At 40.7% G+C, this 25,425-nt stretch overlaps 2 protein-coding genes across 2 annotated transcripts; one reads left to right on the plus strand and one right to left on the minus strand.

Moving 5' to 3' along the window:
* The first annotated feature begins 7,114 nt into the window (after window positions 1-7,114).
* On the plus strand, window positions 7,115-10,615 carry LOC121605108 (cytochrome P450 2J1-like). Its single transcript, XM_041934886.1, has 9 exons — window positions 7,115-7,306; window positions 7,604-7,769; window positions 7,868-8,020; window positions 8,109-8,269; window positions 8,503-8,676; window positions 8,762-8,903; window positions 9,028-9,215; window positions 10,005-10,146; window positions 10,241-10,615. Exons 1-9 carry the CDS (start codon window positions 7,115-7,117, stop codon window positions 10,414-10,416), a joined length of 1,494 nt encoding a protein of 497 aa, XP_041790820.1. The 3' UTR covers window positions 10,417-10,615.
* An 813-nt stretch (window positions 10,616-11,428) lies between these two features.
* hook1 (hook microtubule-tethering protein 1) lies at window positions 11,429-24,238 on the minus strand. The gene is made up of 22 exons (XM_041934883.1): window positions 24,104-24,238; window positions 22,836-22,921; window positions 21,605-21,677; window positions 20,542-20,592; window positions 19,434-19,566; window positions 19,046-19,113; window positions 18,817-18,879; window positions 18,366-18,449; window positions 16,900-17,063; window positions 16,673-16,813; window positions 15,709-15,910; window positions 15,144-15,254; window positions 14,972-15,059; window positions 14,809-14,875; window positions 14,571-14,711; window positions 14,306-14,393; window positions 14,068-14,099; window positions 13,878-13,960; window positions 13,623-13,723; window positions 13,404-13,505; window positions 13,251-13,319; window positions 11,429-13,150 (listed from the first exon to the last, which is right to left on the minus strand). Exons 1-22 carry the CDS (start codon window positions 24,146-24,148, stop codon window positions 12,992-12,994), a joined length of 2,151 nt encoding a protein of 716 aa, XP_041790817.1. The 5' UTR covers window positions 24,149-24,238; the 3' UTR covers window positions 11,429-12,991.
* Window positions 24,239-25,425: the final 1,187 nt, after the last annotated feature.

Genomic DNA, 25,425 nt, shown 5'->3' on the forward strand with positions numbered 1-25,425 from the left:
ACAACATGTTGGGAAGTTGCAATAAATACAAATGCAATATGTTCTATATCCTTTTGTGTGGTGTCCCTCCTTTATCTGTTAAGAGAACTGAAACTTTTGTGAACCTTAAGGTATTGCCAGCCGCTAAATCTAATTTGTACATGCTTTACAAGGCAAAGATAGTGCTCACTTTAGATGAGCTCACACAAAATACTCAATTACTGAGTAGTAAGTTCTTAGTAAATGCTTGAAATCACGAATTCCTACAGAAACAACTGTTTATAGGACATGGATTGGAAATGAAATTTGCGGGTTTTTATAAAACATCTACTAACACGCTCACTAACCATTAGTACAGGTCTGAGTAGTAAATGTGTACACCTTCTAAATGATCTAATAAAACACTGACAAATCCTAAATTACTGGTTTGCAACTAATGTAATACTTCATTTAGAAATGCAGAATGCACCAGTTCTAAAGTATGAAAATGAAAGCTATATAGATGAGCCTATTAAAGAAGAGTAAATCATTTATAACTATGATTATAAACTAGATACTACTGAGGAGTCATACCTTATAAATGATGAATTCAGTATTTATTGATGCTTAAGTAATACTTCATAGTGTGTACTCATTATAAAGTGTTACCGAAGTCACAAATAATTTGTATAGAATTAATAGTTTGTTATTATTTAAATTACTATTACATCCATTTAACTGCAACTAGTTAGCCTACTACACATTTCAAGGCTAAAAATATCTTACTTGAAGGCTTGTAGTGGTACTGTCAAGAATGACAGTAGGCAGCAATGCATCCTGTACAGCATAACAGATGCTATATTACACGTAGATTGCACCAGTTTTCACCAGGATTTACTAACGTAGCCCTTCCACCATCAGCTCGTGAAATGTGAAACCCTTTACTTAACACTGAATAAAGCATTAAAGCTCTTCAAACTCAAATGTATAATCATAAGGTGAAAGAGACATTTCATTGTAAAGTAACTGTCTATACTCTAAGAAATGATTCATGGAGTTAGTTAAATCAACAGCTTTTTCTGTGTGAAAAAATAAGTTTGTTATGTTTATACATTCTAATGAGTTGATAACTTAATTTAATAAGTTTGTCTAACTGAAAATAAATAAAAAAAAATTAACTCAATAATGCATGGATTTTCAACAGATATTTGTGCCTCAACTCAACATATAGGTGTATTCAGTTGGCACAACTTAAAAATCCATGTCCCTGTTACTTAATTAGCTGAGTAGCCTACAAGGCTGAGCGCAAACAGACCATGCGGCATTGCCAGATGGAAGTGGAAGACACAGTGAGCACAGCTCACATCTGCTAACTTTGTGGTTTGGTGAGTAAAAATTGACTCATATTAGTCACAGCAGCTTAGTAGTCAGTATTAGAAATAGTTTTACACAACAGGCGCTTTTTCTTGGTCAGCAGTGCTACTGTGCAAGCTAGCAGTAACTTAGCTGTATAGCTGTATATGTATTTTAACACAAATGCAAAACCCTTAAATTGGAAAATAAAAGAAATAAAATAAAATACCTGGGTTTTTTTTAGTAAATAGTCTGTCTTTTCTGAGTGCACTCTTTGGTGAAGTTAGTTTTATCAAGCTTGCATTTTTGGATTGTTGGCTCGCTTTAAAGTCAACAGTACCTCCGTGTGGGAATTGGAAACGGCTCCTACCACAGGGAAAATCCTCCTCTGTTTTCTCCGTCCGCAGCAGCGATGAGCAGCGATGAGCAGCGATGAACAGCAGCCTACACAGCCTCTCTAACCAACGAGAAAGTCGGTCCTCTGCCCTATACACACGCAGCCACGACGTCCGCTGAAGCTCCTCGGCTCCCGCAGCCTCCTCCGATGTCCGTGCGGGAAAAGGAATGAGAGGAATGCGGCGACGTCTCTCCCACTAGCGGCGACAGCTAAGCTAACTCCGCTAGCTCACTATGCAGCAAAACTAGACACGCTCTGTCGACAATTCACAGTCTGTCACTGTAATTTAAGAGCGTGTCGACTGGTAAACGGTTCACAGTCTAACAGAGCAAAATAAAAAAATATATAAAAAATATAAACACGGATTGTCTGTGTCCTCACTCGCTAGTCTGTCTCTCCACTTTACGCCATTCCTCTCCCCTCTCTTTCCCGTCCCACTCCCGTTTCACTAATTTACTTCTGACCTGCGTTCTGGGTAAAGTCCTACCCCTTCCCTTAATTCGATAGGTTACCAAAATTATCAGGACTTGGCACTGATTGACTATAATAACATGGTGCCATCTGATTTACCAATATGCAACAGCGAACAGGACCTAAAGTTCAAGGTCTACCCAAAACGTGGGATATTTCAACACTTTTCCAAAATACACATTTCTTCTTATTTATAGCAAAAATTAACCCAAATGAACCATAACTTAGCAGAATTACAGAAAAAGACTAAACTGAATTCACATATTTAACAACACAATATGTAAACAAAAAATTAGCAGGGCACTACACTAATTTGCACACAAACTTAATTTTACACCTAAGGAACAATTTGTGGGAGATGCTTTGATCAAAATTTACACATGGTAACAATAGCTAAAAAAAAACAGTGTACGCAATCCCTTGAACCATTTGTAAACAGTGTTAGCACTCGAGGAAAAATCTTCTCGACTAGGAAAATTCTAAGCGGCAACCTCCAGGGCTGAAAAATGAAGCTAACGCAGGAGTCAGTTCCCTCCCCTGAGAATGCATTACGTTGAAGAAATTAACTTACCAGACCTCTCTAGATTGCTCCTCACTTCTGCTTGAAGCTAGAAGTTAGATGCCTGAGGCTACATTAGCCGCTAGTAGCTACAGCAATTTTATTCAAGATAGGTGGCATTGCACTATTTGTGGCTCCTAAATACTATTTTAAAGTTCCATCTCCTTCTAGCACAACAAAATGTCAGAGACCTTTTGACAGCAGAGGAAATGCACAGGTGTAACATGTAACACTGAAAATGAATGCACTCCATTTAGCTGAGGTAGCTCCAGGGTCCAGTGGCCTCTGTTGCATCAGCCATACATGACGTACTCTCTTTGGTTTGGGTGCAAAGTCCACACTAAACGATATGCTGAAATTAGTTAGTTTGATGCTCAAGTTGTGTTGATGTTTGATTGCAACACAGAGATGTAAGGCTCACCTTAACTACTCCAAATTAACCAAAATATTGTCACAGAAAATTAACTTTTCTCTTCCTGTGACCAGAAAAAGGTTTATTCTTAATGCATTTTGCCTTTTATTGACGTGGCAGTCATCACTTTATTGTCCAGTGCTCTTAACTCAAGCCATTCATTCATTTCTTTAGTTCTTAAATCAAAAAATGTTTTTCGTCATATCCCAGAGTTGTCTGTTTGCATTAAATGATTCACGACAGTTTGCTTGTTGAAAAGGCGAGACCATGGAGGTAGTAGCCGACTGTGGCGGTGAGCTTCACAAACTTGTAGGCACAGAATGTAATTTCTGCCGCTGCAGGTATCTCAATGGAAACAACAACAAAACATGTAGTTTGATGACGTCCTGAAGTAACATGGCATCATGGGATATTTTGAAAACCTTTGTGAAAACATAAGTGATTCCAACGGAATAAAGTTTGAAAAACGGTCCTTCATCTGAGCCCAGAGGGAGCTTTTTCTGTCCACTGACCATGATGCTAAATTTCTTAGCTGCTTGACTTACATTTCTATTATTCTAATAGAATACAGATTCATCCTCTGATTGCTATTGACACGAACAGCACAGTGGATCAGTTAGATGCCTTTTATTCTGCAACTGCACTTTGTATTGTTGGTTTAATTCTGTTTACACTATGAAAACCCAAACAAAATCTTACATCACTGACTGCTGAGTTGAGATGGCCGTGTTAATGAATGATTGCCATAATAACACTATGTTCAGGTAAAATTGATTTATTAATGTTCTGTTAATGGTTTATGTAAGAGAACATTCTGTGAATCATGTGCTAGATCATTAATTTAGTTTTTATCATATGGTAGTGGTCTTGCGTGTCAAGGGAAAAGGAGGCATGTATGTTATGTTATGCAAGAACACTATCACAAGCACCTTTGTACAAACAGGCATTATTAAACAACAGGTTTTTCAAGTGAGGAGGACAAAAGCCTTGAGAAGCTCCGACCCTCCTTCTGCTGCTGCTGCTTCAACTCTCTTCAACAATGTGGCTTGATCATTTTTTGCTGAGTTTTGACCTCAAGGGGATATTCCTGTTTATTTTTGTTTTTATCTTAATTGCAGATTTCATCAAAAACAAAAACCCTCCAAATTTTCCTCCAGGACCATTGGGTCTTCCCTTTGTTGGGAATTTCTTGAGTATGGACAAAAAACATCTGCACAAATATTTTACCAAGGTAAATATTAAGAAGGTTTCATTTTACAGTGGTGAAAGATTTGTCAAAACGTTCTGAAAGTGCTTTCTAGTTTAATTTTTTTGTGGAAATTTTAATTTTTATGTGGGAATTTTATTGAGACATTCTAATACATTTAAGTGTGATTGATCCGATTAACTTAATTTAATTTTCAGTTCAAGATGCTTCACTGGATGGTGTAATTCCTATCAGGATGTGGCAAATGTGAAAAATAACAACATGCTTAACTTCGCAATAAATTTAAAAAATGGAAATCATTTCAACTACTTTTATTAGTTCTGCAGCAGCAGATACTGACAGCTGGTGGTGGAATTGTAAATATAAATGCATATTCTGGCCTCCATGCACATTCGGCACAACTGGTGGCACCAGGATTTACTAATTTTCTGCACACAAACTTCATTTTACGCCTAAGGAACAATTTGTGGGAGATGCTTTGATCAAAATTTACACATGGTAACCTTGACACACGTTAACAATAGCTAAAAAAAAAAAAAGAACGTAAGCATCCCCTTCTGAACCATTTGTAGCACTCAAGGAAAAATCTTCCCAACTACGAAAAATTCTAAGCGGCAACCTCCAGGGCTGAAAAATGAAGCTAACGCAGGAGTCAGTTCCCATTGACCATCTTCTTAAAATGCTCAACGTTACAGCAGAAATAAACTGTTTACAGCCTGGTTCAAAAAACAGTTTTGGTGTCTGTAACTAATTTCCCTGTTCATACAACTGTGTGGGGATGAATTTTTATATAACACACTCGTTTAAAAATATCAAGGCTCTTCAGAAACCTATGGGTTACATCACAGAGACTATATCCATATAGTCGTACCACTAAAATCCAACTCTCTGAACCCTTTAACACTCATGAACACACAGAATTGAAAAAAATGACTTTCCAACTGAGGAAATGGGACAATCCAAGGAGTATGTGAATGCATTATGTGAAAGAAATAAACTTACCAGACCACTATAGATTGCTCCTCACTTCTGCTTGAAGCTGGAAGTTAGAAGCCTGAGGCTACATTAGCCGCTAGTAGCTACAGCAATTTTATTCAAGATAGGTGGCATTCCTCAATTTGTGGGTCATCATTACTATTTTAAAGTTACTTCTCCTTCTAGCACAACAAAATGTCAGAGACCTTTTGACAGCAGAGGAAATGCACAGGTGTAACATGTAACACTGAAAATGAATGCACTCCATTTAGCTGAGGTAGCTCCAGGGTACAGTGGCCTCTGTTGCATCAGCCATACATGAAGTATAGTACTCTCTTAGGTTTGGGTCCACACTAAACGATAAGCTGAAATTAGTTAGCTTGATCCTCAAGTTGTGTTAATGTAATTGTGATTGCACCACAGGGACGTAAGGCTCACCTTAATTACTCTAAATTAGCCAAAGTATTATCACAAAAAATTTACTTTTCTCTACCTGTGACCAGATAATGGTTTATTCTTAATACAGGGTTAGTACCGTGTTATCTCTTGTGCCTACTCATCTTTGAATGCTTTGCTACGCTATTGCAAACAGGCTAATGGCTAAAAATAGCCAACGTTAATCACCAAACAACAAGAAAATGGTATGTAAACTAGGACAAAGCATTATGATTAGCATGGCGATAACTATACTACAGCTCACAAAAAATAACAACAGTGGCGTCGAGTGATAAAACTGTCAACTACAACACAGGGTAAAATAATAGTACCCTATTATTGGACAGATGTAATGTTACAACAATCACATAATGATGACTGGCAGACTGTTGTAAATTAGCAGTTCTTAATTACAAAGTTATCTAACCCCGTTTTTGCTTACACTACAATGTCAGTTACTCATATCAGATTTAGACACATTAGCTAACTATCAAGCCGATAATATGGTGTAATGTTATGTTGTCATTTCACCTTTCAAAACAATGGAGAATTTTACACCGACCCAATAGGTGTAAAATTTAAGTTGTAATTTGTACCTATGTTGGAGCTGGTGCAACCCTAAAAATGTTAGTAGCACGTAAATTCTGTGAAGATAGAAATTACGTTCAAACTAGGCTACATTTGAAATATGCATTGCTGGTGCAACCTACTGGTGGTATTGTGCATGCTGTCATGGCTTACTGGGACACTTAACAAAACTGAGCCTACTCCGTTCGTTCACAAAATTCGTCACCTGTGCTTTTCCTGATATGACAAGTCACAATGTCTGCTGTGAAATATGTCTACTACCAGAAAACTTTAGGTCAGGTGCCCTTTTCCAAAAGGTTTCTACAGAGATTTCTAGATATTTCTACAGTGTCAGAACTAAATCTGCACGTTTTTGGTGATCTGCTTGCCGCATCAAGGTGAGGAATAATAAGAAGTGAACAGAAATTTAAAATGTTGTGATTAGTTGGAAGTGAACTACATTATGAACTGCTAGATTGTCAGATAGGTACTGTATCTAAGAACAATTTAGCCAAAAATTTAGTGGCTGGTGTTATGGCTGCAAGATTTTTGTTCACTGCTCTTTATAGTGTCATTGTGTTATGGTGTGAAGGACTGGGTAAGTTTTTAACGTGTTCTTAGTCTGCGTTTGGTTGATGGAGGGCTGTCCCCACTCTCACACATTGATCATTGTATCTATATAAGCTGTGAGTCAGCAGCGTACTGCCCCATCTCTAACTAGAAATTGATGATGGAGCAAGTGATCCTTCTCAGTCCCTTGCTCTTCTCCTCTGCTTCACAATGTGGCTGTGTGATTTGTGTCTGTGGCCTGATGTAAAGGGATTGCTGATTTTTATTTTTGCCATCCTCCTTGTAGTGTATTTTCTGAACAAAAAGGATCCACCTAACTTTCCACCAGGACCCCTGGCTCTCCCTCTTTTAGGAAACGTCTTCAGCATTGAATCTAAACAGCCTCACATTTACCTAACCAAGGTAAGATGACAGAATCGTATTTTCATATTACGCAGTCGTGTTTGTGTGATTCTGAAAATCAATGAAAAATCCAAATAATCAGTATTAAATCTTTTAGTGTGCCATAGAGACAGGTCCTAAAAAAAAGAAAATATGAAAAATTATTATCATGGTTATAATCTGCTCCAACAGAATATTAAAATCTTTATGGGAACAAACAATTCCAGTGTCACAAACATAACTGTTCTGAAATAGGCATCTTATTTAGAGTCACATGCTTGACAACAGCCCCCTTATTCTGTACTCCTGCATCCACAGCTTGCTGATGTTTATGGGAATGTGTTCTGCATTCGTCTGGGAAGACACAAAACAGTGTTTGTGTCAGGGTGGAAGATGGTGAAGGAAGCCATAGTGACACAAGCCGACAACTTTGTGGACCGGCCTTACAGCCCAATGGTGAGCAGGATATATTCAGGGAACTCCGGTGAGTCACATACAAATACCAGTGCATCAGTGTTGAAGTAGTCAGCCTGCCTCCTGATCCCTGCCTGAGTAACATCATGTGGTTTCTCTCTGCGTCAGCAGGTCTGTTCTTCAGTAATGGGGACGTGTGGAGGAGACAGCGGCGTTTTGCCATGGCCACGCTACGCACTTTTGGTCTTGCCAAAAGCTCCATGGAGCAGAGCATCTGTGAAGAGAGCCATTATCTGCAGGATGTGATGGAGAAGGAGAAAGGTTGGCAAAGACAAAACAAGAAAATGTAACACGATGAAAGGAAAAATACACACAGTGTACTGTGACTGAAAACATTTCTTCTGCTCAGGTCAGCCGTTTGACCCTGCGCCCCTCTTAAACAACGCTGTAGCCAACATCATCTGCCAGATCGTGTTTGGGAGACGGTTTGACTACAGTGACCACAACTTCCAGAGCATGCTGAAGAATCTGACTGAGATGGCCTATCTGGAAGGCTCCATTTGGGCTCTAGTAAGATGCTCAGACACCACAAACAACCTCACATGGCTTTATCCATTCATAAAAACATGTTAACTTAGAAATTTCTTGATTCACTTTCAAGTGAGCAATATGAAAGTGCGACTGAGTTTGGAAACAATGCACATTTGACATTCTGACATTTGAAAGTGTCTATCACAAATCATCGTTAGCTAAAGTGAGATCTTTACACCACTGAACAAGTCCCCTGTTTCCTCTCTAAACAGCTATATGATGCCTTCCCAGCACTGATGAAATGCCTGCCGGGGCCTCACAATGACATCTTCAGCAACTCCAAGTGTTTGGAAGCATCTATCAGAAGAGAGATAGAGCGGCACAAGTTGGATCTGGACCCCAGCAACCCACGAGATTACATCGACACCTTCCTGATTGAGGAGAGAGTATGGTGTTCGCAATCAGTCACTATATATGAGAAACAAAAGCTTACAAAAACATACTGACCAGTCTCTCCGCTCTGCCTGACAGCGCAACAGAAACAGTCAACTAGGTTTTGACAATGGAAACCTGGTTCTGTGTTGTCTGGATCTGTTCCTGGCTGGTAGTGAAACCACCTCGAAGACCCTGCAGTGGGGCCTCATCTACCTCATCAACAGCCCTCATATCCAGGGTGGGTGTTCTGATAAGTCTCCCACAGCAAGAAATAGATTAAACAGTACCAGAGAAAGAGCATGATGCAGATCAAATGGTGACTTTGATTGATTAGTCCAAAATCTTTTTATGACACCTCCTAGACAAAGTGCAGGCAGAGATCGACAGAGTGATCGGACAGACCCGCCAGCCCACTATGGCTGACAGACCCAACCTGTCCTACACTGACGCTGTCATCCATGAGATCCAGAGGATGGGCAACATTGTTCCTCTAAATGGACTCAGAATGGCCACCAAGGACACGACACTGGGCGCTTTCTTCATACCCAAGGTGCATCAACTTACAGCCGTATCCATTATGTGTTTAAGAGAAGCCGCTATGTAATGTTGTCCAGTTTGTGCTGTCTGAAACATGTCAATGTGGGGAAAGTCACTTAACATTCGCAGCCTCATTTCTTTGCATGTGCTTTTGCATGACTTGTCTTGCATTCCCCGATTTTCACTATTTGATGATCATGCTTTCTACAAAAGGATTGCAGTGTCCACAGAGGCCAGTGTTTGTTATTGCTTTTGGCTGAAGATTAAATTGACAACATACAATCCTACTGAATTCTATTTACACACTTCAAACTGCTTATGGCAGAACAACTAGTCCCAATCCATGTACATCGACTTCTGGCGTTCCGTATGAAGATAATCTGCCTGGCTCATTGCAAAAGTCTTGGCCTTCACTGGCTTGCTGGTAAAGCCCCATGTTGTTATGAAATGGAATAATTTCTCACACCCTGAATTCAAAGATTGGATAAAGAAGGTCCTGAACTGAATCAAGCTGGAGAAAATAAGACACTCAACAGAAGGCTCCTGAAAAACCTTACATACAATCTGGGAGCCCTTTCTGCAATACATGAAATCCTTGAAACTGGGGGTTCTAAGTTCATTTATGGAAAGGTTAAAAATTATATCTATAGAAGTAGCTGAGAGAACATCTTACAGGACAAATAATTAATTTTATTAAGCATATTAAGCAAAACCACAACTCTTAACTGTGTCAAAACCCACTTGTTGACAGTCAACAAGGCGTGACCAGTGCTGTATCTCTTATCCATCTTTTTGTGTGCAGGGAACCTCTGTGATGCCCAACCTGACCTCTGTGCTGTTTGACAAGAATGAATGGGAAACACCTGACACCTTTAACCCTGAACACTTCCTGGATTCTGAAGGAAAGTTTGTGAGGAGGGATGCATTTCTACCTTTCTCTGCAGGTAACTTTCACATGTAACTGATAATTCCGAGGTTGATTCACAATTGAATTTTGAGCTAGCCTTCATTCTCTTTAATTTATGCTTTTTTTTCTAGGAAAGCGTGCGTGTCTGGGTGAAGGCCTGGCCAGAATGGAGCTATTCCTGTTTTTCGTCAGTTTGTTTCAGAAATTTCATTTTTCCACTGTGGACGGGGTTGAACTGAGTACAGAAGGAATCACTGGTGCAACACGCACACCATACCCCTTTAAGATCTATGCCAAAGCCCGCTGAACCCTGCAACCTCCTCTCTACTATAGACTATGTGCTATATGTGAAATAATATTATACATCTGTATACAAAGACAACACATGCTGCAACTGTGGTTACTTTCCTTGTCAATACCATTTAAGATTTTAAGCAGTCCAGTGGAGACAGCATTTAACAATATGTCCTGTTGACAGCATGTGTGTGAAATACTTGAGCTGATGATGGCGGCACAAGGAAATGTTTCATACAGGAGGAACTGAAGTGGAACTACAGCATGTTCTTTGTTTTGCCACGACACATAATTTCATTTGTGACTGTGATGACTTATCCTTTTTCCAACACTGACACTGTTGTGCAACCAGCAGATCTACACAATCACCACAGTTTCAAGGTGGGCTCCCAAGATTAGTGTCACCAATTCAGTATCCGAACAAATGTGAAAAATAGTCACAATCTCCCCTTCTGTTCTTCCTGAGTTAGGTGTTGAATACGGTTCAGGAAAGTGTTTTTGCAGAACATTATGATGTCACAGTGATGTTGACCATTGACCTCTTGGATATAAAATGTCATCACTTCATTTTATCCTATGACACATTTGTGTGAAATTTTGTTGTTCTTTAGTTGAATTCTTGACCAAAGACTTGCTTTGTGACATCATGGCGACCTTTGACCATCAAAAGATCATCCACGAGTCCAAGTGAACATTTTGAAATTTGAAGAAATTTCCTCAAGGTGTTCCTGAGATATTGTGTCAACTATGGACGTACGTATTTAAAATATAATGCTTCGAGCCACGAAATAGAGAAAATGTGTGTGAACTATATAAACATACACATACTCTTTTAATGAACGTGTGTGTGTTTAGCTCACTCCCTGTCCCTCAGGTAGTGGACTGCATACCTACAGTAGGTATAGTTTAATCTATCCCGATGGGGTTGATTTGTAAATAGCTGCTTTACTGTCACGCGTGAAGGTTTTTTAATTTTTTGTTTTTGCCATTTGATTGATGCTACAGAATGTAAAACACACTTTAAGAAAAAGAATTTATTTATTCACAAGAAAACCAAAGGATTGAAAATGCTAAACTCCTTAAATTCCTGAAAATTCATCACGCCTTCCTCACTTCATGTATACACAAACATATAACACTGCACATGTAGTTTCTGTGCTGTGCTAAATTTGTTCATACTTCTTATTTTCATATAAATGACAGCTTTTAGATCAGCAATCTACAAGAATCATCCACTGCAAAGGAAAATAAAAGCGCTTTGACATACATCTAATTGATCACAAATACATAATAAAATGCCTCTTTAGTGTTATTGCAAACATACAGAGTAACAAGGCAATCAACAGCCATTTCATGTTGTGAAAGTAGTGCAGTATAACTTAAGACTCCATAAGGCTGGACAGCCAATAACCCACAGTATCAAACGCCTGCCTCTCTACTGCGCTCTTCACTCTGAACTTCCACCAACACTAAAACAGCCTGAAAACAAGTCTGTGATTAAATACAATATCGACTACAGTAATCAAAATTCTCAAGTTACAATTTGCAGATACTTCAAGAAAGCTTAACCTGGTTCTGACGTTAGGATCAGAAGCTGGTGTTAAAGTCATGTTTACATTACAGCTGTACAACTTCATAGATTATGGACTAGAGAACTTACAAGCTTCAAGATAATCAGTGAATAGAAAGGCCTGCCAGTTTTCATTTTGAGCATGCTGCCAGTAAGAAAGTCAAATCACACTGGAGGAGTGTAGAAAATACATGATTGATTAGTCCTGGATTTCTTGTGTAGGATTTGTTGTTGCAGCACCTCAGAGGTTAATTTTACTTGTTATGATTTATAGAATTTTCACAGCTTTACATGATGTTTCAGTTTGGTTTAAAAATTGTAAGTTGAAGTGTTTGATACTTAAAAGCAGTTGGTGGCCAGCACCAAATATGGCAATCATTTTCTCAAAGACATCTAAAGCACGTTTGTTTTTCCATCAGCCTGCTCAATGACAACATCAGTACCCCCTTAACTGCATAGTATGATGGTACACTTTTCCATACATCAACAATCAATCAATCTGAAGTTACATTTAGTTGGCTTTAGCATTCAAATAACCCTTTTTAAAATCACATTCACATATATGATAGGCTCTGATTCTGAATAAAATGGTTACGCATCAATTTCTGTTTCTCTCATTCCTTATCAAGCACACAGCATGACAGGATATAAGAGAGTGAAGGCTGAATTGATTATAGGAAGTGTTCAGCTGTTTGAAAAGCAAACAGGGCAGATGGGAAATATACTCTAAGTCTACGTTTTGGACAGTGTGCGCTACTCTAGCTAGTGAGGTGAACACAGGTTGTGGGCTCATGTTCTATGCAAAGGTCAGCCTGTGTATTGTGGGACAGTGTGCTCTAAGCTCAGGCGGGTGACCTACTGGGTTGCGTTTAATAAGTGAGTGCTCATCGACCCCTCCCCCAAGTGCTGTGAGCAAATGTGTTTAAGGTCACTTGAGTGCTCATTGTTGGGAGGGAGTGAGGGAGGGGATTCTTCCCTTAACTGAATAAAGGTGAGACATTTGGCTCTCTGACAAGGTCTACTTGGAGGTAGTGGCAGGCACGTTGATGGAAAGGGCCCGGCGTGGTGCGTTTGAGACTTGCCGCTGCTGGGACAAGAAGGACTGGGAGGGGGACGCCATGGAGGAGGTGCAGCCACCGAGACGCGACTCAATTGCCAACTTCTGAAAGTTCACACTCTGAGGGTGAAGTCAGACAGATTCACAGTACACGCTGGCTGTCAGTTATAATGTAAAAGGCAGGATGTAAAGCAGATAACTTGCTGGGATTTCACTTTACCTTGTTGTACCACGCTGTGACGATCAGCTTCTCCTCGTATTCTCTCAGTCTGGCCTGCTCACATTGACGCTACAGAGGAAAAATCGACCAACCATGAGTTTGAAAAACAGCCCTGTATGTGCATATCATGAATGCTCAAAAGTTCAGACTAACCTCCAGGTTGAGAATCTGCTTGTCCCGATCTGCTAACTGGTTCCTCAGAGCCTGGATCTCAGCAGTGGCTGGATTAAGTTTAGGATCCAGCGCTCGGATCACCTACAAGCAGGGAAGAGAGGATGGCTCTGAATGGTCTGATCAAATTACTGGACCTCATGCTTTCAAAACTAGAATAAAATGCAATAAAAAAAACAGAAATAAAGTCGTATCACTCACATTACGAGCCTTCTCGAGGTACATTTTGTACCTCTCCTCCATGGCCCTCATGTCATCATCTTTCTTCTTCAGAGCAGCCATTAGCTCATCCAGCTTCAAGGCTTAGAGGTAAGGAAGAAATGATGAGGTTTCACTTCAGCCATATTGTGCTGTTGTGTACTAATGCAGCACTGCACACAAGGTTTTACCAATGCTGGGGTTGCAGTAGTGGTGTCATATTGGCAAAATCAGACAGATTGGAGACCTGAGACTTACAGGTTTGAGTGTTATCAGGCTGAAGGTCCTCCAGCAGCTCTTTCTTCTTCATGATTTCATCCTGAGCCTCGTTCAGCTGGACCCTGAGGACAAAGACCATGCTTCTTTACCTCCCTCTACTGGAGAACAAGGAGAATCATTTCACATCTCTCAACATTTATCCAAGAATGAACTCCAAATTCACACTTACATGTGCGCATCAAGTTTCCGTTTCAGGTTTGACTAGAAGAAACAGAAATAAAAATTGAAAGCTTCTGCAAATACAAGCTTACATTTACAAAGTAAACACATTTTAAACTGCTCTAAATCAGTTTAACAGTTTGACTGAGAACATAAACAAACTAAACCAGCACAAAGTCTAAACAGCCGAATAAGATTAATTGCGTGAGATATTTTCTCTATATTGGAGCCAGTCCTGGCACACTCACATCATCAGGTTTGGCCGCCTGACTCTGCAGAGCCTTCTGGAGGTCCTCCACCTGCTGCTGCAGCTCACTGATCCGCTCTCGACTAAGTCTGCAGATTGATCAAGGTTAAAAAAAAAACAGAATACATTTAAAAAAGGGATTTTGCACAATCCAACAGCACACACTGGAGCTAAATCAACAGCAGAGCAGCCTGTGACCATGGAGAAAATAAACCTCAACACATCGGTGTGGTGCTGACTCACAAAGCGAGATTAGCTCTGTTAACCTGTTCTCGGTGTCCAGTTCACTGCGCGTCTTGTGTGCTTCCTCCAGCTGGGTCTGCAGTGCAGCGATCTTCTCCCTCTCACACTCCTCCTGCTGCACTCTCAGCATCTTGTTCTCATGCTGCAGCCGGATGAACTTTTCTCTGAACAATCACACAGACAAAGGCAGCGTTCACACACACATACATACGTGCTGGAGCAGAAAGTAAAGTCCACACTGCCAGAAGCAGCATCTATTACCTGTACTCGATGGGTATTAATTCAGCTGCCAAGTTGTCATGGCTGGGGCTGCCGGAAGGAAGAATCCCTACATGAAAAAAAGTACATGTGTACTTTAGAATAACAAAGTGACAAGTAGCTCAGCAGCGTCATTACTGGCAGATATGACTATGCAGCGACGTACCTGCTTGGGAGAGCTGGTGCTGTTGAGCCTGAGTGCATCGCAGCTCCTCGTTGATCTCCTTCAGAGACTCTCTCTCGATAATGATCCGCTAGCAGAGGGGAAGAGATTTCAAACAGTCCAAATGTTAGTGAACGTTTACCACAGCTTTCACACATTTCAAATGCTGCCACACCTCTTTCTCCTTCATCACAGTCTCATGCTTTTCCTCCAGCTTCTTCATCTCGAAGGCCAGGTTATCCGCTCGCCTTGTCTCCTCAGACAACTTCCTGTGTAGCTCCTGGACCTGAACACACAAACAAACAACAAAGATGCGGCACTAAATACATTAACTACAACCAACTATAACAGATGGCCTGAAATATAATCACCACAAACGTGACTTTCTGCTTTTCACCTTAACAATCTGTAAATGCAATAATATCTTGTGTTGGTTTCGATCAATATAGTTGTGTGCCATTTTCCACTTTGGGACCAGTTTAGGTTTCTATCTTAATTTTTGCTGCAGACCATCTATGGATGTCATAACGAATCTCCATGGAGAAATGACAGGCAGTGGGGCCTAATTTTAGGCCTACATTTTACGCCTAACCCATCAAAACTGTCTATTGCAGTTTGCATTTTGTTTTTTTTTTTAAATACACTAGATTGTCTTTTGTGAGTGTAAATTTGGTTTCAAGTGGATCTTCTTCTTCTTGGAGTTTACTTTAATTGTCTACCATGCTTTGCGTATCACTCACCTGCCTCTTGTATGTTTCTAGCTGTGCACGGGCAGCGTTGGCCTTGCGCAGTTCCTCCTCCAAGCTAACAGTGTTGTGCATGTAGGTCATGTTATTCTCCTCCAGCAGCTTCATCTGCCGCTTCAGATCACCGAGATTCTCCAGTTTACGTTTGTATGTTTCCACTGAGGCCTCCAGCATCACCACCCGGTCTGAGCAGTTCCTGCAACGCATGAATTCAAAATAAATACAGAAACATCTGTCACACCAAGCTGAGATGTTTAGGCTCGAATTCAGGCATGTCAAACTGATTCCACAAAGGGGCGTGTGGCTGCAGGTTTTCGTTCCAACCAAAGAGGAGGACACCAGGCTGGAATCAATTAATCAGCTGATCTCAGTCTTCAGCTGATAACTAAGTGATCCCTTGATGTTGATTGGTTGGCCTGGTGTGCTCCTCCTTGGTTGGAACAAAAACCTGCAGCCACATGGCCCTTTATGGAATGAGTTTGACATGCCTGCTCTAATTCCTCATCTTCACTTGCACAGGTGAAAAATTTTGGCTTTTCCCCCTATAAATATGTACAACTGTTCCAACTGAATAATTTATGGTTTAGAGTTATTTTACCTTGTGTTGGAATATTACTTTGTGTGTTGTTGTTTTCCTGCATCTTTTTGCCATTGGTATGCTGATTTTTGTTCTAACCAAACAAAATAAATTTTGCTGATTAGCATACTCTCAAGAAGACAAGAGGAGCTAATCACGAGCCGGCCTTCCCTCTCCATCTAACTGGCCTCTAATCAGGAGGCAAAAAAAAGATGCTTGTAAGCTGCTCCTTGAAGAAAGAAAGCAGCAGAAAAAACTGTTTATTCTGTCTAGCCTGTCTTCACAGTGGTTCGTTCATGTGTTCTGTACTGTACATAAAGAAACATACATCACCAGACCCAATCAACCTGTTGCAGTGCCCTTATCCACACAGACACAAACCTCAAAACATCCAGTTCATCTTTGAGAGCTCGAGATTCTTCTGCCAGGCTGGTGAGCTCGTCATTACGGTGCTGAACCTCAATCAGCTGCTTCTCCAACTCTTCACAGTGGATGCGGTAGTCATCCTTAGCGGCCTCCAGCCTAAAAGATGCAAATACGCTTAATCGTTCAGATGGTTATAACCATGGTGAGGGTGCTGCAGCTCACTTAATCAGAAAGTGACACACCTGAAGTTCTCCTCCTGCAGCGCCTCTACCTGTTGCTGCAGCTGACTGTGTTTTCTCCCTGAGGGTGTGCTTGGGTCGTCGAATGTGTCCAGCTGATTGGTTCGGTCTGTTAGGACGTCATTCTCAGCCAATAAGCTGTTCCGTTCCTCTTGAAGAACAGTCACCTGTCCGGGCACAACAAGGTTCAGACCCACTCTCGCAAGTGATACAGTTTTCCACTAAGGTAAAATTGAACGTTCAAACAAATAAAAATACAGTCAAGTCAGCAGGAGGATTTGTGATGTTAAATCTGTCTTTCGCAAATTATTTCATGCAAAGCAGCAAAGTCACATGAGAAGACACACCCCTTCCATTACAGACAACTCTCTTCCTCTCCCAGCTGTTAAAGCAAACAGTGCAGTTAATCCATGCTGGAAGCAGTGCACAGACAAAGTGCACTTTAAGCAAACATGTTAATACACGGTTAGTTAGTTTTACTTCTCCCATCACTTCCCTCATGTGTACATTTTACTGGCAGACGAACAGACTATTAGTCTGTGATTAACTCTAACTTATTTAAAAGTCCATACAATACAACCTGCTACATGATTGAAATAACTATTTTTTCCCTAACAATATAGTAAACTTAGTCAATTCCAAATCTTTCACATACATGCATTACAACAGACAAAACTTTTCACACATGTAAATTAACTAACTAATTGGAATCATGAAATTAGACGTCAGAGTTTTGTAAAATGATAAGATGTGATCATTATCACAAGAATTTTTAATTACTGTCCAGCCCTAACTTTGACTACATTGTCTTTTCCAATGAACTTTGACTGCAACTCTTACATAGAAAGAAGACGACAAAATAGTTATTATGGCAGACAGATGTTCCTGAGTGAATTAAAGGAATAATCCCACACAATACGCAACACATACTCTGCGTGACTCATGTCGAACAAAATCCTGATCGAGCCATCTGTTAGCGGAGTTAGAGTAAACATTTGAGCAGCTGGTTTAGATGGGTTTAGTTTTTGCAGAATGCTCAGCCACATTGGACTTACCTCGCTGCGGCGAGAGACGAGCAAGACTGGTGACAGAACAAATCAAATCTGTCGAGAGTCCAGTTGAACAGGAGATCAGTGCCTGTGCTAAACTTAGTTTGCCTGCACGGTGCTGAGTGAGGCCTTCTAGCAGTGGCAGAGCATGGGCTGGCCGCCACAGTGGGACCAGCAGAGCCCAGACTGTGAACCCACAGTCTTTCTGCCACAGCAGCTCCAGACAATAGAACCCAGCATTACAGCGAATTACACAACTCTTGTTTATACTGTACCACAGGCACGCGTGTGTGTGTGTGTGTGTGTGTGTGTAGAAATGTAGATCTGTGTATCGGCAGAAGCCGCTGAGGCTAGGCTGCTGTAAATTAATCATATTAAAATAGATTTTTCCATAGAAATACGCATAAGCTCTGTACTCACCTGTATGTCCAGCTCTTGGCAGCGTTGGGCCAATGCTTCCTTCTCTGCTAGAAGCTCAGTGAGGTCCTCAAGGGCTTTTTTTAGCTGGACACATGAAGCAAAAGCAGAGTTATAGACTGGTTCTACTGCAATACTCAGGTCAGATGGTCTTTTTTTATTTTTAAACAATCACCACATCTTCATGGATGGCCATTTTCAGTTTTTTGACCTGTTACACACATAATTCAAAGAAAAAGGCACAAATCTTTACATTTGTGAAGCTAAAACTATTAAATTTTAGCACGAAAACACTCCTTTTGGAGTGGCTTAGCTTTTAATCACAATAAACTGTGTGTAATTTTTCTTATGTAACACAAATTGGGCATTAAATTGAGAGAATTTCACAGCAGAGAGGACCAACTTTCCACCAACAGAAGCTCTCCAAGGGAGTCTCTGTAGTAACAGCACTGACCTGCTGTTCCATGTCCCCTGACAGTTCTGCTCCAAACGGGGCCATGGTCTCTTTACTCATTAGCTGAGGAGGAGAAAAGTCACTGGATTAATAGGTTACATCATAATAGCTGCAAGTGAGACAAGTTTACCTCACTTAAAAACATACAACTGCTCCTCCAAGCTTTTCTGGATATTATCAGTATCTCTAATCTGTGTGAGGGAGAGACTTGGTATTAGGATGGACTGACCTCCTGGATGGCTGTCATGACAACATGCTGCACTGACTCCTCCAAGGTCATGATGATCTGAATGTATTCTGGCGGCAGAATGAAAGAGATTTATCAACGACAAACATCAACCGTGTTGTTTATTATCTTTCAGCATCTGTGCCCCACTTCCAAATGTAACACTGCAGTCATTGATTTCCCAGCCAGGCGGCCTGATGGGCTCTGCCTTTGTCAGTGGCTTGGCAGGGCAATAATTAAACTTTGTTCAGCTTGACCTATCTGGATTTTGATGAAACAATTCCCTTTCTATCTTTCTGCTCTGTACAGCACATGTGTACTGATATTTCAGTGTCTGTTTGCGTCCAATATATGAACACAAACTGGGTGTGAGACAGAAGCAGCCACATACCTTGTTTACGCTCACATCTGACAGCACAGCCCAATATGAGCTGCAGCAGCCTCCCCAGCTGCACGGGGTCCGAATGTTCTGCCACCAGGGCCAGATCGGGTAAGGGGAAGTCTGAGATTTCCTGGGCTAAGACCTGATGGTGCAGAGACAGATTGCAGTCACTACATTACATGCACACTAATACATTCCCTAATACTGTATATTCACTAATATTCCAAATTTGATACAGATCATTTGAAAAGCACATTCTGGTTTGATCTTCTTATTCTAACTTACGCAAAGGAGTATTATTTGGACATCTGTGTAGCACATTCGGAATAACTGTCTCAGTTGGGGTATTTTACGGCAGTTTGCGACACGAGGCCTCTTTCCTGTTTACGGTCAGTTCTGTACGTTACCTCGCCAATAGTTTGCAAGGCTGAGGTTGAGATGCACACACAAAAGAAGAGCAGATACTTTTGATCGGAAAGACACACCTACTTTTGAACATTATGAAAGATGTGGATATTAACAGGTTTTTGAAGATATGCAAATATTGCAACACCAACTTTATGAAAATAGGTCTAGGTTGAATGAATGGAAGAGAGAGGCTGTGTTTGTTAGTCAGAGTATGCACAGCTGCATGTAAACAGGAATATTAAGTAAACAGCAACAGGTGGAAATATTGTTTTAGATTTTTTTCAGAAAAAGGGCAAAAACCAGAATATTTTGTGTCTATAACTGTAATCAGTGGGTCAAACCGTCTTGATTTTAAAAGTGCATGCTGTAAACATCTGCAGCAGTGGAGTTTCGCTACAACTAAGACGATTATTGATTAAAATATTTCCAGCATGTGTTGATTTAGCAAAATGGATATACAACACCGCTGGGCTTCAGTTCTGCATGGTGTTATGAACCAGGCTCAAGCTGCTCGATGCTTGTTTTGATCTCAACCGCAAGCTACGCTCCTGGGACTTTGCACTACGTAAACAGTGCACACTACAGCTCCCACGAGAATCAAATGAAGAATCACACAGAGTCCAGCTCTCACACAGAGTGGGTGCTTCTCCCAGTCACCTGAGAACTGTGCAAGCACGAGGAGAATTGTGTGTTCACGGCCACAACATACCTCATTATAATAATCCAACACCATCTGAAGGATCTTCTTTAGGTTGTTCATCTGAGAACACACAAGATTATAAAATACTATTAACTTAGTTTATGGCCAAAATGGGAATCAAGAGTACTAACAACAGCGAGCCCCTGCAAACAAACATTTATGTTCATGCAATGACAACATGAAGATGTTTCAAATGTACACAAGTCTTTTTCACAGCAGACATTTTGACTTGTCATAGTAGAAAAAGTTAGTTTGTTAGTTAGTTTACTGTCCTGTGTAAGAGGAAATACTTTTCCACAGCCTGTATGCACATAAGAACAGTCAAGGAACATCAATCAATCAAAGCTAACACAATATCACAGCCACAAGGAACACAACACAGTACATTTGGGTGCTTTCACTACAGTTTGCTGAGGGCAGTGATGGCAGAGGGCATGAAGCTCTTACTGTAGCATGTTTTTGTTACAGATTAGAGATCTGTAGCTGCAGCTCGATGGAAGTAAAGCGAAGCATGAGTTCAGGGTGGACTGGTGTCGTGTGCTGAGGACAGTGTCAGTGAGGGGTGGGAAGTAAGGAGAAGGGAGACCAATGATTTTTAAGTCATTGTGTGTGATTTTGAGAATGGCTCTTTCTACTCAAGTGTCCCAGTAAGCAGCAAAATGGAATTCAGCCATCATTCATTTTATCATTTACACCTCCGCTTGTCTTACTGTGATATGTCAAAATGCCTTAATGCCTTATATAAACAGAAACAGGGAGACACAGTCACAGCCAAACAAAGGGAGGGAGAATGACATGCATTTTTTTCTAAATCACGATTATGTTACAGATGGTTGAACATATTTGGACAAACATACATGTACACATTTCACCAGAGGAGTCAGAGCGCGGGGTCAGGGTGCAGGCTAAGCCAGGAGCAGCACCCCTGGGGCAGGCAGGAGGTCAGTGTTAAGGACAGTTTGGCAGGGTTGAAGCAAACGCAGGATTTAGCACACACGGGGGTTCAGCAAAATACGAGGAGAGAAGTCAGAGAGGACAGACAAGAGGCGGGGAAGACAGCACTGCTCTGTACCTTCAGTCTCAGGTTATCCTCAACATCTGTTTTGATACGACTGAGCCATCCATCAGTGAACCAAGCTGGGTCTCTGCAGCACACACAACATAAACAGATACACACAGAGGAACAACAGTTCATCTACACATGACTCAATTAACTGTGTGCCATTCAAGGTCAAATTCTTCTAGATAATATTAAATGTTGCAGTTTACTTTCCCTCATTATTTTCTACATTATGCAGAAAGATGGTTTAATAATCCCTAGAAAACAGTAGTACTCTTTCGTTCAGCTGTGGGTTGTTCATGTATCTGGAGAGTAACAGTGACAGTAAACTTAAAGAGTGTTTCCATAGAAAAGAGTTTGTATCTCCATTCACTAATAAAACAATGTGCCCTTCTACCATAGCTCTGGTACATTCTGAACACTGAAGGTTGCTGTCGGAGGAGAAAGTGGCATCTCTTTTCTCTACAAGAGACCTAGTATATGAATACAAAAAATTGGCACAGAAATTTGATTATCATGCAATCCAAAAGGTTTTTATGTTTAAATGTTTTTGGACTCAGGATTCATGAAAATGTATTAGAGATTGTGATTGTGACTGAGTGACAAACAAAATTCTTTATTTTAGCTTTTTAGCAAATATTTACATGGTGCATACTACAGTTTGTCTTAGATAAACTTAGATAATTTAACAAACTATCACAACAATTGTGCATCTATTATGTAAATGAAGTACCAGGCACGTGATGTGAATTATTGATGATGCAGATCTGGGCAACCTATACGATGTATTCCTGTGTGTGCGTGTGCGTGTGTGTGTGTGTGTTCTCCAATGACTGCACTGTACATAAAGATGGACAACATGACACTTCTCTCTGTCTCCATGTTAGCCGATGGGACATGGGCCAAACTAAAAAGATTTAAGTACACTTCAAATACATTTTTCCCAAAAAGGGTTTCTGTCAGTTCTTATCATACTGGCGTTTGTGCAAATCTTCATTTTTCTGATATGTTTGGTTTTAATCAGTTATTTGATGCCAAAAAAAATTGGTGTGTAACGCCATGATTGACAAGCAATCTGCGATTAAGTTGAGTGGGTGTATGGGAGGTGCCCCCGGACACTACTCTGGCTCCAAACGATGTTAACAGCACCTATGTCTGGGATATTTTGGCTTCATTTTTGTACAGTGGGAGGAAATGCAGACACATCGTCCATCTTTATTTACATTCACTGCTGCTCTCTCACATTTGATGCAGTGCCTGTGATATTGCCGCTCCAGTAGTCAGCTCCCCCACTGTTCTGCAGGGTGCAGGTGTGTTGAAGGTCTGCAGCTGAGAGGCAGAAAACACAGCATCATTATGAGGAGAGTGAAGAAAGAAAAACACATATTAGGGACGCTGTGACATGCGGATGCAGACTGCATTAACCACACTATTGCTAAAGACACTGCAGGTGTGCTGAGATGTACTTGCATCTGATGCACTGATGGATGGAGAGTGGGTGAATATCTCCTCCACTACTGTTCTTAAGTACAATTTTGAGGTACTTGATTTGGGTATTAATCACTAGCCCCTTCAGAGATTCAGATTGCTGACACAAAACATAAATCAATAAATTATGATACACTGTAACAGATGAATCCTCCTGCAGTATATAAAGTAGCTGAATTAGTCTAACCTTTACCAGCTGAATGCATCACTAATTATGGTCCAGTAATATTATATAAACTTTTTTGAATTGGCCCATTTTGCATAAGTATATCATACGAATATTTCGATGCTAATACTTATGTGATTTTAGTTGACATGCAGGATGTTTACTTCTAATGGAGTATTTTTAGAGTGTCTTATTACTTTATTACTTTTAATAATGAAACCGATAAGGCCGCAGGATTTAGATGTCAGATGAACCTGACATGAGATCTAGTTAAACCGCTCAGCTTGTTCTTAACCCGACAGAGCGCGGATTCACACCCACGAAGAAGAGCAGGTGTAGCTAGCTAGGTGTCAGGTAAGTGACGCTACTGAACTGTCGCTGGCGTTAGCTCCGTCTAATCAGTTACATAACAATCGATCCAAAGAGCACACAAATATCTGATGGTTAATGGGATTAGCACGCTAAACATGGCGAGGACAGACTAAAGTGAAGGAGATGGTTGTCTCGTAGCTCCCAATTGTTAACTCTATATCTATTAGCATTAGCGCCAGCTCCCTGGTCCTCACCGAGCCGAGCTACATGTCGTACCCGGCTGAGTGACTGTGTCCCCGCAGAGACTCTGCCTATGAAATTAATAACAGCTACGTCTGAAGCTAATCTCCGTAATAACGACGTACAACGGCTGCTGTTACCAACTGACCAACCTCTGCTCTCGTTCATATTTGTCTCATTTTCTCTCAGCTGGTAAAAAGTGTCGCTAACACCCCCGCCACCTTCAACCAGGTAAGCGAAAACGCCTCCTCGGTTTCCTTGTATCCGGCGACACATTCACAAAGCACTAAGCACAAGAAACTCACCCATATTATGAGGCTCTCCGTCAGTGCCGTTGTATTATCGTCCATTTGTTCCCTTTTAGCTTAAAGCGAAATATTTTCCACCTGTCAGCAAAGCTCTTCCGCTCCCTTCCTCTGCATTTGACCTCACCTGCAGCCAAGAGGTAAACCTCTAACGTCAAATACGTAGAATGAGGAGCCACGGCGTCCGTTCCGCCGTAAAAACAGCGTAAGTATGTACGCGAATGGCGCAGCTTCTTAGTTCTTTAACATTTACTTGCTGGCAGGCTCGGGTTGAGGTAAAGTGAGGGCGGGGATACAAGCCGGATCCAATCAGCCTTGAGATCTGTGAAGAATGACGGGTGCTAAACCGCGCTGTAGCCAATTGGAGAGCGTGATTTTCGATTTGCATACGCCCTTATTATCTGGACAAAATCAAAACATTTCTGATTATCAGATTCGCTCTCCTCATTGTTGATGGGTAAATCTCGTTGTGAAAATCAAATAGAAATGAATTAAACACAGATAAATGTGTACTAGTTCATGAAAGAAGGATTATTTTTGATATGTTATGGTACTCAATCTATTGTCGATACTGTAGTCAGTTTGCTTGTCCCCATTGGTTTTGTGATCACACTTTCAGTTAACAAAGTTATAATAAACTTACTGTATCACATCATCGCGGCTCAAGATCTTTACAGATGTGGCTGCTTAGCATAAAGCCGTGATAAACATACAGCATGGAGTCCCCTCGAAGCTGCATAGAACTGCAGACAAAGGAAACTGTATTACAGTCAAATCTTCTGTGTTGGTTAAAAAAGTTACAGCCAAAACCATATGAATAAAAGTGAGCTACTGAGTTAAGCAAAAACCTGCAAAAATTATGAATCAGATGCATTTAGAGCAAACGTCTAATAAACTATTTCAGCTGTTTGTTTGGCTCTTTGTCATTGTTTGTTTCATGTTTGACTACGTGACAAACTGTACATAACCTCATCCTATAGCCATCAGAGAGATGATCCTGCACAGCCACTTTTGCAGGTATTGTTTGGAGTTGGAAATTGCTAAACCCTTTCAGCCCTATTTTATTGGCAATAATAGCTAAAAACAGGAAATGTTTCCTGCGCTCACACAGCCACTAAAAGCTTGTCAGCAAAACAGCCATTCTCTGATAGTAAATCATTTCTCAGAAATACCATAAACTTCCTAATGTTGTCCATTTATATATCTCACGTGAGTGCAATTGAAATTCAAGGGCCATAGTCTGTTACCAACACTTCATGCTTATCCAAGATAACAAATCTCAGATGTGTCCGAGCCACAATGTTGAAAATTCCAAACATACG

The sequence above is a fragment of the Chelmon rostratus genome, chromosome 4, assembly GCF_017976325.1.
Source record: "Chelmon rostratus isolate fCheRos1 chromosome 4, fCheRos1.pri, whole genome shotgun sequence".
In the NCBI taxonomy this organism is placed as follows: Eukaryota; Metazoa; Chordata; class Actinopteri; order Chaetodontiformes; family Chaetodontidae; genus Chelmon; species Chelmon rostratus.